General features: G+C 43.7%; 1 protein-coding gene across 1 annotated transcript in view; it reads right to left on the bottom strand.

Moving 5' to 3' along the window:
- Nucleotides 1-4,027: 4,027 nt before the first annotated feature.
- The window catches only part of GALM (galactose mutarotase), a 53,452-nt gene continuing 44,647 nt past the window's right edge, over nucleotides 4,028-12,832 (bottom strand). Inside the window, exons 5-7 of the mRNA XM_049652271.1 lie at nucleotides 7,562-7,703; nucleotides 6,005-6,179; nucleotides 4,028-5,412 (exon numbers count right to left, since the gene is read on the bottom strand). Coding sequence (XP_049508228.1) covers nucleotides 5,335-5,412; nucleotides 6,005-6,179; nucleotides 7,562-7,703 — 395 coding nt within the window. The 3' untranslated portion in view covers nucleotides 4,028-5,334. The remainder of the gene's footprint in view (nucleotides 5,413-6,004; nucleotides 6,180-7,561; nucleotides 7,704-12,832) is intronic.

Below are 12,832 nucleotides of genomic sequence, written 5' to 3' on the forward strand. Positions count from 1 at the left end.
TTCAGTATTATTACCTCTTACCTTGTTAGGCAAAATGATTGGGAATTGGAAAAATGAAAATCCCACAGCGAATGATAAGAACTTATAAGTTCCATGAATTCGAAACAGGAATCCATAGATCATTGAACTGAAGTCAATGATATGCTCACCTGTGAAGGATCAAAACTGAAGAATAATTGTACTAGTCTGGTTGTGGGTAGTAGGGGGTATATGGTAAAGAAGGGATGGACTCCTGGGGGGCCTAGAGACTTTGCCTTTTCAACAAGGCTTTAATAATTGTGTGGTTATGTGGTGTTTTCATATTGAATAATACCATGTTTGTCTTCACCACCTCATATGAACTAAGTGTCCTGTTATTAGACAGTAAAGTTTTGTTTCTTGCTGACATCTTTAGTGAGTTCATAGAGACCTTGTCACACTCTACATGTCTCGTAACTATGTAGTAGGTCTTTTCTTAGGGAAATCAAAGTTCTCTTTTCTATGTGTTTTTCATGAAAAGGGATAGATTGGTTGCTACCACAAAAGATCAATTTCTCTAAAATACTACTTTCATCAGATTTGTAGCTTGACATACTTAACCTTTTTATTGTCTTTCGTAAGCACAATTAATTACCAGTATCTTCTTCAACTGCCCTAAAGGTGCATATCCTTACTGGGGCTACGTAACTTTGTTTTTTAGTTTATTACTTTTTTAATGACTGGTAGATGTTACTTTATTTTTTCTTTGTAATTTATTTGTATGTTAAAAATTTTTTTTAATATTATTTTGAGAGAGAGAGAGAGCAGGAGCAGGGGAGGGGCGGAGAGAGGGAGACACGGAATCCAAAGCAGGCTCCAGGCTCTAAGCTGTCAGCACAGAGCCTGCTGAGGGGCTCGAACTCATGGACCGTGAGATCATGACCTGAGCCAAAGTCTGGCGCTTAACCGACTGAGCCACCCAGGTGCCCAATCTGTTTGTTTCTTTCTTTCTTTCTTTCTTTCTTTCTTTCTTTCTTTCTTTCTTTCTTTTTTTTTTTTTAAATAATTTTTTTTTTTTTTAATTTTTTTTTCAACGTTTTTTATTTATTTTTGGGACAGAAAGAGACAGAGCATGAACGGGGGAGGGGCAGAGAGAGAGGGAGACACAGAATCGGAAACAGGCTCCAGGCTCCGAGCCATCAGTCCAGAGCCTGATGCGGGGCTCGAACCCACGGACCGCGAGATCGTGACCTGGCTGAAGTCGGACGCTTAACCGACTGCGCCACCCAGGCGCCCCAAAATAATTTTAAGTTTATTTTGAGAGAGAGCATGAGCAGGGGAGAGGGAGAGAGAGAATCCCAAGCAGGATCTGTGCTATCCGCAGGGATCCTGATGCAGGGCTTGAACTCACGAGCCGCGAGATCATGACTTGAACCCAAATCAAGATTCAGTCACTTGACTGAGCCACCCAGGAGCCCCTGATCTCATCTCTTTTAATGGCCACATAGTATTCCATTGTATGGATTATTATTTATCCATTCTTGTATTGATGGGTGTTAGGTAGTTTAAAATTTTCCTTATTACCGATTAGATTGAGATAAACATCCTTGTCTGAATGTTTGTCTTTACAGATTTCTATAGAAAGGATTTATTTTTTTGAGCAGGGCAAATCATAAAATTTTATTGAAAAACTTTTTTTTAAAAAAATTCTCAAGTTAGTTAACATACAGTGTAGTCTTGGCCTCAGGAGTAGAAGCCAGTGATTCATCATTTATATACGATACCCAGTGCTCATCCCAACCAGTGCCCTCCTGAATGGCCCATCCCCCATTTTCCCCACCCCCATCAACCCTCCGTTTGTTCTCTGTAAGTCTCTTATGGTTCGCCTCCCTGTTTTTATCTTGCTTTTCCTTCCTTTCCCCTATGATCATCTGTTAAGTTTCTCAGATTCCACATGAGTGAAATCATGTGAGGTCAGTCTTTCTTTGACCGATTTATATACAAAAGGTTTCTAAAAGTGGAATTACTAGATCGTGAGTTTTCCAAGTTTGCCAATATCGATAGATTCTGCCAAATTTCCCTCCAAAAAAGTTGCACTAATCTACATTACTACTAATGGTGATTGAGTAAAAATTCTCCATTTACCAGTACTGTATGTTATGAATCTTAGACTTTTCCCTCTGAACGGAAAAACTGGGGACTTTTTTTGGAGTGTGGTGCCAGCAGAGCATACACTGGCTTGCATTATTACTTTTTCCAGCCAGTGACCTCTTGTGACCTCTTTTTTTTTTTTTTTAACTTGAACTTTTTTTAATTTTCTTTTTTATTTTCTTTTATTTTTATTTTATTTTTTATTTTTCAAAATTTACATCCAAATTAGTTAGCATCTAGTGCAACAATGATTTCAGGAGTAGATTCCTTAGTGCCCCTTACCCATTTAGCCCATCCCACCTCCCACAACCCTTCCAGCAACCCTCAGTTTGTTCTCCATATTTATGAGTCTTCTGTTTTGTACCCCTCCCTGTTTTTATATTATTTTTGTTTCCCTTCCCTTATGTTCATCTGTTTTGTCTCTTAAAGTCCTCATATGAGTGAAGTCATATGATTTTTGTCTTTCTCTAATTTCACTTAGCATAATACCCTCCAGTTCCATCCACGTAGTTGCAAATGGCAAGATTTCATTCTTTTTGATTGCCGAGTAATACTCCATGGTATATATATACCACATCTTTATCCATTCATCCATCAATGGACATTTGGGCTCTTTCCATACTTTGGCTATTGTTGATAGTGCTATAAACATGGGGATGCATGTGTCCCTTTGAAACAGCACACCTGTATCCCTTGGATAAATGCCTAGTAGTGCAATTGTTGGGTCATAGGGTAGTTCTATTTTTAGTTTTTGAGGAACCTCTATACTGTTTTTCAGAGTGGCTGCACAAGTTTGCATTCCCAAGTGACCTCTTATTTTTAATGGGGATTTTGCTACCTCATTACAGGTTGTAAGGGTCAGATGAAATAACTTCTTCAGACATACTTTGGGCAATCATAAAATGGCAGTCTCATCCATGAAGGAGGAGAATCCAGGTAAGATGGTAACAGGGTAAGGGGCACCTGGGTGGCTCAGTCAGTTAAGCGTCTGACTTTGGCTCAGGTCATGATCTCACAGCTCGTGAGTTCGAGCCCCACATCGGGCTCTGTGCTGACAGCTCAGATCCTGAGCCTGCTTCCGATTCTGTGTCCCCCTCTCTCTCTGCCCCTCCCTTGCTCATACTCTGTCTCTCAAAAAATGAACTAAGAAAAAAATTTTTTTAAAAGATGGTAACAGGGTAAGAACTCAATTGTCCAGAGGGTCCTAGAAGAAGGATGTGTGATGGAAAATAGGTTGTGCAGGGCTCTAAACAGTAATATGGTGAGACCCCCCCCCCCCCCCCCCCCCACTGCCTGCTCAAAGCCACTTGGGAAGAGAAACAGGACCACAGGTCCTGGGCCTCAGCATCTGTGGCTCAGGGCCCTGGCTGACTGAAGAATTTGCTGTTCACCTTTCAGGTCCTTTGTCACGGGCACAGGGAGGGCCTGTGGAAAAAGAAGTAGACTAGTGGCCAGTTTTAGTTCTAGCCCCGCGGACGTAGACGTACCTTCAAGATATCTCATGTCTAATCCCTTTGCCTCACCCAATCCCCAAAATTGGGTTGTTTGCCCATGTAGTAAACGCCAGCAGTAGAGACAGCGCTCAGGGTTTGGGCTGTCATGGTGCAATTCTACATCATCTGTTGCTATCCGTCTCGTCTCCTCCAGAGAGACTGATATCCCTGAGGGAATACACTACATCTTTTTTTTTTTTTAAACGTTTATTTATTTTTGAGACAGCACGAACGGGGGAGGGTGAGAGAGAGGGAGACACAGAATCTGAAACAGGCTCTAGGCTCTGAGCTGTCAGCACAGAGCCCGACGCAGGGCTCAAACTCCTGGACCGCGAGATCATGACCTGAGCTGAAGTCGGCCGCTTGACCGACTCAGCCACCCAGGCGCCCCGGGAATACACTACATCTTAGACATTACTTCTTGAAAAACCGTATACACAGTAGGTATCCAGAAAATTCGTGCTGAAATGCATTTAAAAAAATGCTTCTTTTGGTTTATTGTTACTAAGGAAGTATGGGAAGCTCAGGAGGTGGCCAGTTAGGTGACTTTCTTCTAGGAAGGTGCTGGGGCTCATACTGGAAGAGCACAGTGGAATCCAGAACATACCCGACACTTGGTCAATTTCCCAAAGGTCCGTGTCTGACAGATTTAAAGATAAGCGAAGGCCCTGGGAGTCTTCCGAAGGTGCAAGTTCTGGTTTTATTTCAACTGGTTGCTAGCATATAATAGAAGATAGATTTCTTTAAAACTCTAAACCAGCCACCAACCCCAACCCATCACTGATGATTCAATTGTTCAGGAAACAGGGGAGCTGCAGGCTCAACTGTGTAACACCAACGTCTTGTGCCAGGTGCACTCTACAGTCAGTCCTCAGGTAAGGCCCTCTTTCCACACGAACACAGCTCTTGTCTCCAGAGGCTTGCTTTCTTTCCCACGCCTTGCCTGGGCTGGGGCTTTCTCTACCCCAAAGGCAGAGATCAAAATTACAGATTTCTTCCTGGATATTTTGACCTGGCCCTTTGAGTCATATCCTTGGAGACAGCTAAACTCAGACTCAGACTAATGCTTCCCATAAGCGTGAATCTGGGAAGAAAGGCTGGCCCTAACAAAGGTCAGAACCCCCTGTGTCCACCAGTGATCCTGAGAGTGCTCTGGCAGACTGAAATGGAAGCAAAGAGGGGGCTTGAATGTGGATACCTGATGTCACGTCTTGGCTAAAACTTCTGGTTGTGTGCCTTTATGAGGGTCATTTGCCCTCCCTAAGCCCCAGCTCCTTCACCCTCAATCATCTACCACCTTATCAGAGCTCTGTCGGAGCTCTGAATTGCTGCGCAGGGACGCGGTGGCCTGAGGTAGGGGAGGAGGACAAAGAAACGGAATGAGAGTAGGATCAAAGAAAAGAGGTGCAAAAAGGAGAGAAGAAAGCAGAAGGGTGGAGAGATGGGGCCAACACAGCAAGGGGCTGGGTGTCCCTTCCGGGTTAGGGTCAGGGCTTAGGCGAGAACCTTGGCGGTTGGATCCCCTAAACCACACAGAGGACAGAGCTGGTCATAGACTGAACCTGTAGCCAGTCACTGGGAAAGGAAATCAAGATCCAGACTAATTATTGTGAAGCTACCCTTTATATGATTTTGATTCACAGGATCACTTGTAAAGCCTCAATCTCCTCTCTGGACAGGAGATAGGCTGTTGAAGGGCCCCCAGCCTGGCCCTGGAGGTCTTTACACTTCCTTAAGCGACAGAAAACTTGAACCAAGTGGTGTGGTCATACTCCTCACCAGGCCTCAGCAGCACAGGAGGGAAGTGGGGCTGTGAAGGGAAAAACAATACAGGTTACACCTTGCCGGCTTGGGTCGTGCCCTCAACCATTCAGGATGGCTTCTGGACTGGTCTCTAGGCCAGCTCTGAGAACCAGTTGCCAATGTAACTGGTTTGCAGTGAGATAACTTGAGCCAGAATGAAAATCAACTACATTGCTGAGCACATGGTGCTGTAGCAGGACCTTGCTGTGTGGATTCACATTCTGGGGCAAGACTGCAAGACAGTCTTTTGAGCTGGTGCTTTGAAGAGCACTTTTCTAGGCAGTGGCTAGAAAAAGAAGCTACCAGTAAGCAAATAGGAAGAGAAGACAGAGCCATCTTAAAAGCGTGGTCGCAGAAGATAAGATTGAGAAGAGCAACGTTAAACTGAGTAAAGGCTTCGAAGGCAAAAAATAGAGGAGATTAAAAAAAAGTAAATGCTATGTTAGGAACTTGGCTCTGGGTTTCCTGTGTTTATCACGACTTGGAGAAGAGAATACATGTGGACTTTTGAGTCAGACAGACCTGACTTGAGGGTTGTGACCTGTGTCATACAGTGACCTTGGACACAACACCACTGAGAGGCTGGCCTGTAGCTTTACCTGATTGACTGCATCAGGCCAGCTCTGGGTCTCCAGGCAGAAGCCGGAGTGCTTGGGATAGACTGCTCCACTCTTGCCCTTCAGCGTGCCATCCAGGAAGTTGCCCGTGTAAAACTGGACCCCGGGCTGGGTGGTGTACACTTCCAGAACCCGCCCGCTTCCAGCATGATGGACCCTGGGGACAAAGCAAATCATAGAGGTACAAGGGCGGAAAAACTGGCAGGGACAGGTAGGAGCTGGGAAGCAGCCTCGAGACAGTAATCAGACCCAGTGACAGCAGGGACAAGATACATGGAGACAAAGATGGGAAGAGCATGATGGGAAATTCTCGCAGTCTCATGGGTGAGGCATGAGCAGGTGGTCCTAAGTAAGGATCCTCCAGTAGCAACTTATCACTGTGATCTTGGCTTCTCTGAGGAAGGCTCACCCTGGCCAGACGTGTGTGTGTGTGTGTGTGTGTGTGTGTGTGTGTGTGTGTGCGTGCGCGCGCACGCATGCAGGGGGCGGCCAGGCCGCAGAGACACAGTTGTCAGATTCCAGAGGAGCTGAGATTCTTTCTCAGGAAGAGCTGATGCTCTCTGCTTGGCCTGGCAAAGCCACCAGCTGTGTCTTTTGAAAGAGAAGAGACGCTTGTCTAAATTAAACTGTCACCCTTCCCTGGGGCTAGAGCAGGCTGGGCTTTTTAGTCAGATCTCCCCCCGAGAACAGAGGTGCTGTCAGTTTCTGCTGGATTCACGGTTTCCTTTTTTAAAAAAACGAGGTAAAACATCCCAACAACGTAGTCAATCAAGAGGTTCTGGGAAGAGGAGGGCCAGGACTTGAATAATGGAGAGTAGGCAAGAGAGTGTCCTCCAGACTAGAGAGAGAAATGGGCCAGAGGAGAAGAGTGGACTCCATCTGGAAGAACACAGGGACTGGGGCTCTGAGGGAGAGAAGGCTTTTGAAGTTTCCATTAGAGTTGGAATCATATTCTCTGCCTTATTTAAAATCCATTTATTCTACAGACGTGCATTTGCTATTGCCACGCGTGGGGTGAGGTGCTCGGGCAGAGCTGGGGATGCACAGAGGTAGCAGGAGGAGCCGGGAGGTTAGCGGGGAGGAGAGAGTGCACACAAATGCCTCGCAGGCCAGGCTGCTGGCGGTGGGCGCCCTAGGAGAGGTGCAGCCTCTGACTTTCCATGCATCACAAATGGGGCTCCGGAAGGTCAAGGAAAGCAGAGCTGACTTCAGAGGAATTAGGGCTTCTAACAAAAGAGTGGGCCTGAAAGAACAGGCTCCGATGGGGAGAGAGGGAGCAAAGAGAGACAGGATGCCAGGTGGGAGCACAGGGTGGGCGGGGGAAGAGACAAGGCAGTGGTGGGGGAGGGGGGAGAGACGTTCGGTGGCGCTGCTCCCAGGAACAGGAGCTTTGAAAAGACGGGGATGTGGTTATATGGTCCCTGCAGCTATGGTCCCTGCAGCGTAGTAAATGCTATCAAGGTGGCCAGAGGAAAAACTCCTCACCTAGGAGGTGAGATCTCTTCCTCCCTACACAGGCAGTCAGGGAAAAGCACCTACCGTGCACAAAAGTGCTTGTCTTTAGATCCCTTCAGACAGAAATTGTGGTCAAAGCCGTGGATACGGAACTCCTGCAGGTGTTTTCCAAGCTCCACCGGCTTCCTCAGGTCAAAGGCAGTTCCTTGTACTGGAGCAACTTCTCCTGGAGGGAAGGGGCAGGTAGAAGGGCAGGGGGCTGGAGTACTCTGGCCAGGCTTTCTTGAAAGAGGACAGGGACTCGGTTTCAGGGCCTCACACCATGATCCAGTTGTTTCTGCATTTACTTAATTTTTTTTTTTTTTTTTTTACTTGCACAGTTGACACACAATATTGCTAGTTTCAGGTGTACAATGTAGCGATTGAACCCCTCAATACATTATACTGTGCTCCCCGTGAGTCTAGCTATCATCTGTCACCATACAGAGCTGTTACAATACCACTGGCTCGATTCCTTAGGCTGTACCTTTTATTCCCGTGACTTATTCATTCCTTCCGTAGCTGGAAGCCCAATTTCCTTTCTTTAAAGGTTTTCTTTTGTCCTAGAGCTGTATCATGTATTTTAAAGGTGAATACAAATGCTCAGTTAGTTAACATAACTCTTTTTTTAGGGGTAGAATTACTTTTTCCTTTCATGTGGTCAGATGGGGAGGTTTTACGAACTTGGTTTCTACACTAGTTTCAGGGGAGAGAGGTAGCATGCAAAGTGGGTCTGAAATCTTAGGATGCTAAGAAAAATCAAGAACTTGTACCTTACCTTAAAAAGATTTAAACAAGTGAAAAGAGAACCAACTTCTGGCCACTCAAAGCATTTAGTTCTGCTTTCGTGTATTGCCAAATACTAAAAGAAACATTAATCTCCTATCTTTGGGTGAAAGTGGGCATCCTTTTTTTTTTTAATGTTTCTTTATTTTGACACACAGAGGGTGTGGGGGAAGGGCAAAGAGAGAGGGGGAGAGAGAGAGAGAGAGAGAGAGAGAGAACCCCAAGCAAGCTCCACACTGTCAATGCAGAGCCTGACAAGGGGCTCCATCTCACTGTGGATCTCACTGTGAGATCATGACCTGAGCCAAAATCAAGAGTTGGCTGCTTAACCGACTGAACCACCCAGTTGCCCCGAGGGCATCCTCTTCTTAAATTCAGAGCTGCTGTTCGGAAACATAGTCTTCCTGGTACATGAGGACTGGAGTCTGTAAGTTCACACAGAGCTGTGAGGATGCCTGGGGTCCAAAACACCCAAAGGGAACACAGAGGCCTGGCCAATGCCATTTTAGCATCTGGTGTCCATTGTTCAACCAAGGGAGTTTGGTTCAACAAAAGAATCCTCTCACCAGTCAGTGTTAGGAAAAATTAAGTAGCATTCTTTTTTAAATTTTTTTAATGTTTATTTTTTTGAGAGAGACAGAGCACAAGCAGGGCAGGGGCAGAGAAAGAGGGAGACACAGAATCCGAAGCAGACTCCAGGCTCTGAGCTGTCAGCACAGAACCCGATGTGGGGCTCGAACCCACGAACCTCAAGATCACGGCCTGAGCCGAAATCGGACACTCAACTGACGGAGCCACCCAGGTACCCCAAGTAGCATTCTTTTTGAAGACATCCTTGAAAACCATCTCTTTCCTTTGCCTTGATTCTGCTTATATGAAAAAGAACTTTTGAATGGGGAATATTTGTACATGTAACCAATTTTAAAGGTAATGAAGTTAAAAGGTACAAAATACTATACAATGAAAAAAATCTCTTATCTTTGTTCCCTGAAGATCCAGTTTCCTCCAACAGAAGCAACCACCATTACTTGTTCCTCTCGCACCCTTCCGGAGAGAATACAAGGATATCCAAGCATGTAAGCACACACCCATGCACACACACAGCAATATAGCCTGTTTCCACCTTAATCTTTCCACTCAATTTGTCTTCAAGGTTGTTACTAAATTTATTCCTACGTACTTCATTAGACAATTCTATGTGCCAATTCCTATTTCTATTTTTCCTATGATAATCTACTTACTATTTGTTTTCTGGTGTCATAATTGCAAATTTATATTTTTCTAGAAACTTATGCATCCCATCTATATTACTTCCATTTATTGGTAGAGTCGAGGAAGACAGTAACTTATGATCCTTTCAATTTCATCTCTCTGTGGTTAGTTGCTTATGCTCATTTCTTTTCTTTCCTTTTTTTTTTATTTTTTTAACATTTATTTAATTTTGAGAGACAGAGACAGAGCACGAGTGGAGGAGGGGCAGAGAGAGAGGGAGACACAGAATCCGAAGCAGGCTCCAGGCTCTGAGCTGTCGGCACAGAGCCTGATGCGGGGCTCGAACTCACAAGCTATGAGATCATGACCTGAGCCGAAGTCGGATGCTTAACTGACTGAGCCACCCAGGCACCCTGCTTATGCTCATTTCTAACTTTGTGCATTGAATAGGTAGGCTGATGCTTTATCTATTTTTGTGGGTTTTTCCCCCTTCCAATGAAGGAGCTCTTGGATTTATGTATTAGTACTACATTTTTCCTCCTCTTTTCAAAATTAGAATTTCTGCTTTTATTTGCATTAATTTTCATTTTGTTCTCTTGGGTTTATTTTGTTACTCTTTTTTAAATGTTTTATTTATTTTTTTTAATTTAATGTTTATTTATTTTTCAGAGATTAAGAGACAGCACAAGCAGGGGAAGGGAAGGGAGAGAGGGAGACACAGAATCCGAAGCAGGCTCCAGGCTCTGAGGTGTCAGCACAGAGCCTGACGCGAGGCTTGAACCCACGAATTATGAGATCATGACCTGAGTCAAAGTCAGAAGCCCAACCGACTGAGCCACCCAGGCACTCCTAATATTTTATTTATTTTTGTGGGGGGGGGAGGGGGGAGAGAGAGAGAGAGAGAGAGAGAGAGAGAGAGAGAAGGGGAGGGGCAGAAAGAGGGAGACACAGAATCTGAAGCAGGCTCCAGGCTCTGAGCTGTCAGCATACAGCCTGACACAGGGTTTGAACCCATGAACCATGAGATCATGATCTGAGTTGAAGTTGGACACCTAACTAACTGAGCCACCCAGGTGACCCTGTTTTGTTATTCTTTTTCAAATATCTTGCATTAGATGCCTAATTCATTTATTTTCACATTTTTTGGATTAGTCAAAGTATTTTGTGCTTCAATGTTCTTCTGAGCAATAGGCTTGATATCACATGTAGGAGTTTCCGTTATATATAATGATAACACCATATTCCCATTTATTATATATTCTAATATGTATTAAGTAAATATTTCCATTATACTTAATTATGATATATTATTTACTTATTTTCTAGGTATTGCTAGTTTTAGGGTTTGAGTTCCCTTTTGATCCAAGAATTATTAAGAGTTAAAGCATTTCTAGGTCAAGCATTGGCTGTATTACTCGTATTTTGTGAAATTACCTGAGGTTTTCTTTACGGTCTCAGATATGGTGAATTTTTATTGTGAATTTCATCCTTTTTTTTTTTTTAAGTTTATTTATTTATTTTGAGAGAGAGTGAAAGTCAGAGCAGGGGAGGGGCAGAGAGAGAGAGAATATCCCAAGCAGGCTCTGTGCTGTCAGCGCACAGCCTGATGTGGAGTTCAAGGTGCAGTTCATGCGAGGTCATGACCTGAGCCGAAATCAAGAGTCGGAGCCACCCAGGCACCTTGTGAATTCTGTCCTTTATCATTACAAAGTGTCTTGCTTTCTGTCCTGAGATCAGCCTTTACTGATGTTAAGACTGAGACCCCCTGCTTTCATTTGGCTTTTATTTGCTTGGTTTGCTTTTGAAATCTCATGTTTTCAACATTTCTGTACGACTTGGTTAATACACAGCCTTCCCTTGGGGTTTCCTTTGAGGTTCAATCTGAGAGACTATTGTTTAATAGAGGCGTTTTATGGCATTACTATGACATATACATGTTCTAAGTATTCTTAGTCTGTCATTACATTTTATGGTATGCTTTTTGTGTTCATGAATTCTAGTTGTTTACTTTTTGAAATCTTTTTACTATATGGTGTGTATATGTGTGTCTGTCTGATAAGTGAGACAGTTTGTAATTTTGTTTTAGTGGTAACATCTTTATAGAAGAAACTTCAATATAATATACGTAACCCTCTGTTTCTTAGAATTTGCTAAGCTTCTTCCTGTCTCTCTCCTCTTTGCTACCTGACTTGGGTTTCTGCATCTTTCAACTAAGAATCTAAGTAAAGTCACTTTGTTTCCCAGTAGATGGTGCTAGAGACACAATATAAAGAGCGTGCTTAAACCCTGATCAGTTTTGGGAGAATGAATAGTTGTTTTTTTGGGTCCCTCAGGCCATAAGGCTGAATCCTGGATGATAGTGACCTACCTGTGTGCTACTGTCTTGTGAAGTTTGGGTGACCAACCACCTCTCACACCGATTTTTTTTTTTAATTTTTAATTTTTTTAATGTTTATTTTTGAGAAAGAGAGAGAAAGAGGGCCAGCAGGGGAGGGGCAGAGAGAGGACACACAGAATCTGAAACAGGCTCTAGGCTCTGAGCTGTCAGCACAGAGCCCAACATGGGGCTTGAACCTATGAACTGTGAGACCATGACCTGAGCCAAAGTCGGAGGCCCAACAACTGAGCCATGCAAGTGCCCCTCACACTGATTTTTAAAAAGGCAAAATGTTTCCTTATGAAAAACTTAGTCCAGGAAAAAGCAGCAGCTGTTTTCATGGGCTCAAGAAGACTGTAGTCTTACCAACTCATATTCTGAGTATTAATTTGTTATGCTTTCTTCCCTAACTTTATATGGTATTCACAGTATTTAGTTCCTTAAAGCCATACTTGACTCAAAATCTGACCCTTATGACAGTCCCAATGTAATATTGCACAAGTCAGTCAAGATTACTTATTTCTCTTGACTTCAAGGTAAAAATAAAGTCATGGAATGTTCATGAAGGAGGGTTCTAGGGTCTATTTCAGGTCTGTTTACCTGATACTGAGCAATCTACAAATCAATGTTAGCTTTTCTCTCTGTAAAATGAAGCTATTATTTGCTGCCTATACATGACATGGAAATACTCAACAAATGAAATACTTGAATGGTTTCAGGACAATGGCATAAATAAACAGGCCAAATTTGGGGATGCATCTATAACACAAAGGAGAGCCTAGAGAGGGAGTAAGACTTCGAGAATGGCAGAGAAGCCCTGACTTAAAACTGAGAAACTTCTAAATGAGATTTTTACTAAATGAGAAGAAACAAAGAGAAAGGGTTCCAATCTCTTTCCAGCCTCACGCTCTGACCTGTGGACCTCATGTATCTACTGATCA

This window comes from Panthera uncia (assembly GCF_023721935.1).
Source record: "Panthera uncia isolate 11264 chromosome A3 unlocalized genomic scaffold, Puncia_PCG_1.0 HiC_scaffold_12, whole genome shotgun sequence".
NCBI lineage: Eukaryota > Metazoa > Chordata > Mammalia > Carnivora > Felidae > Panthera > Panthera uncia.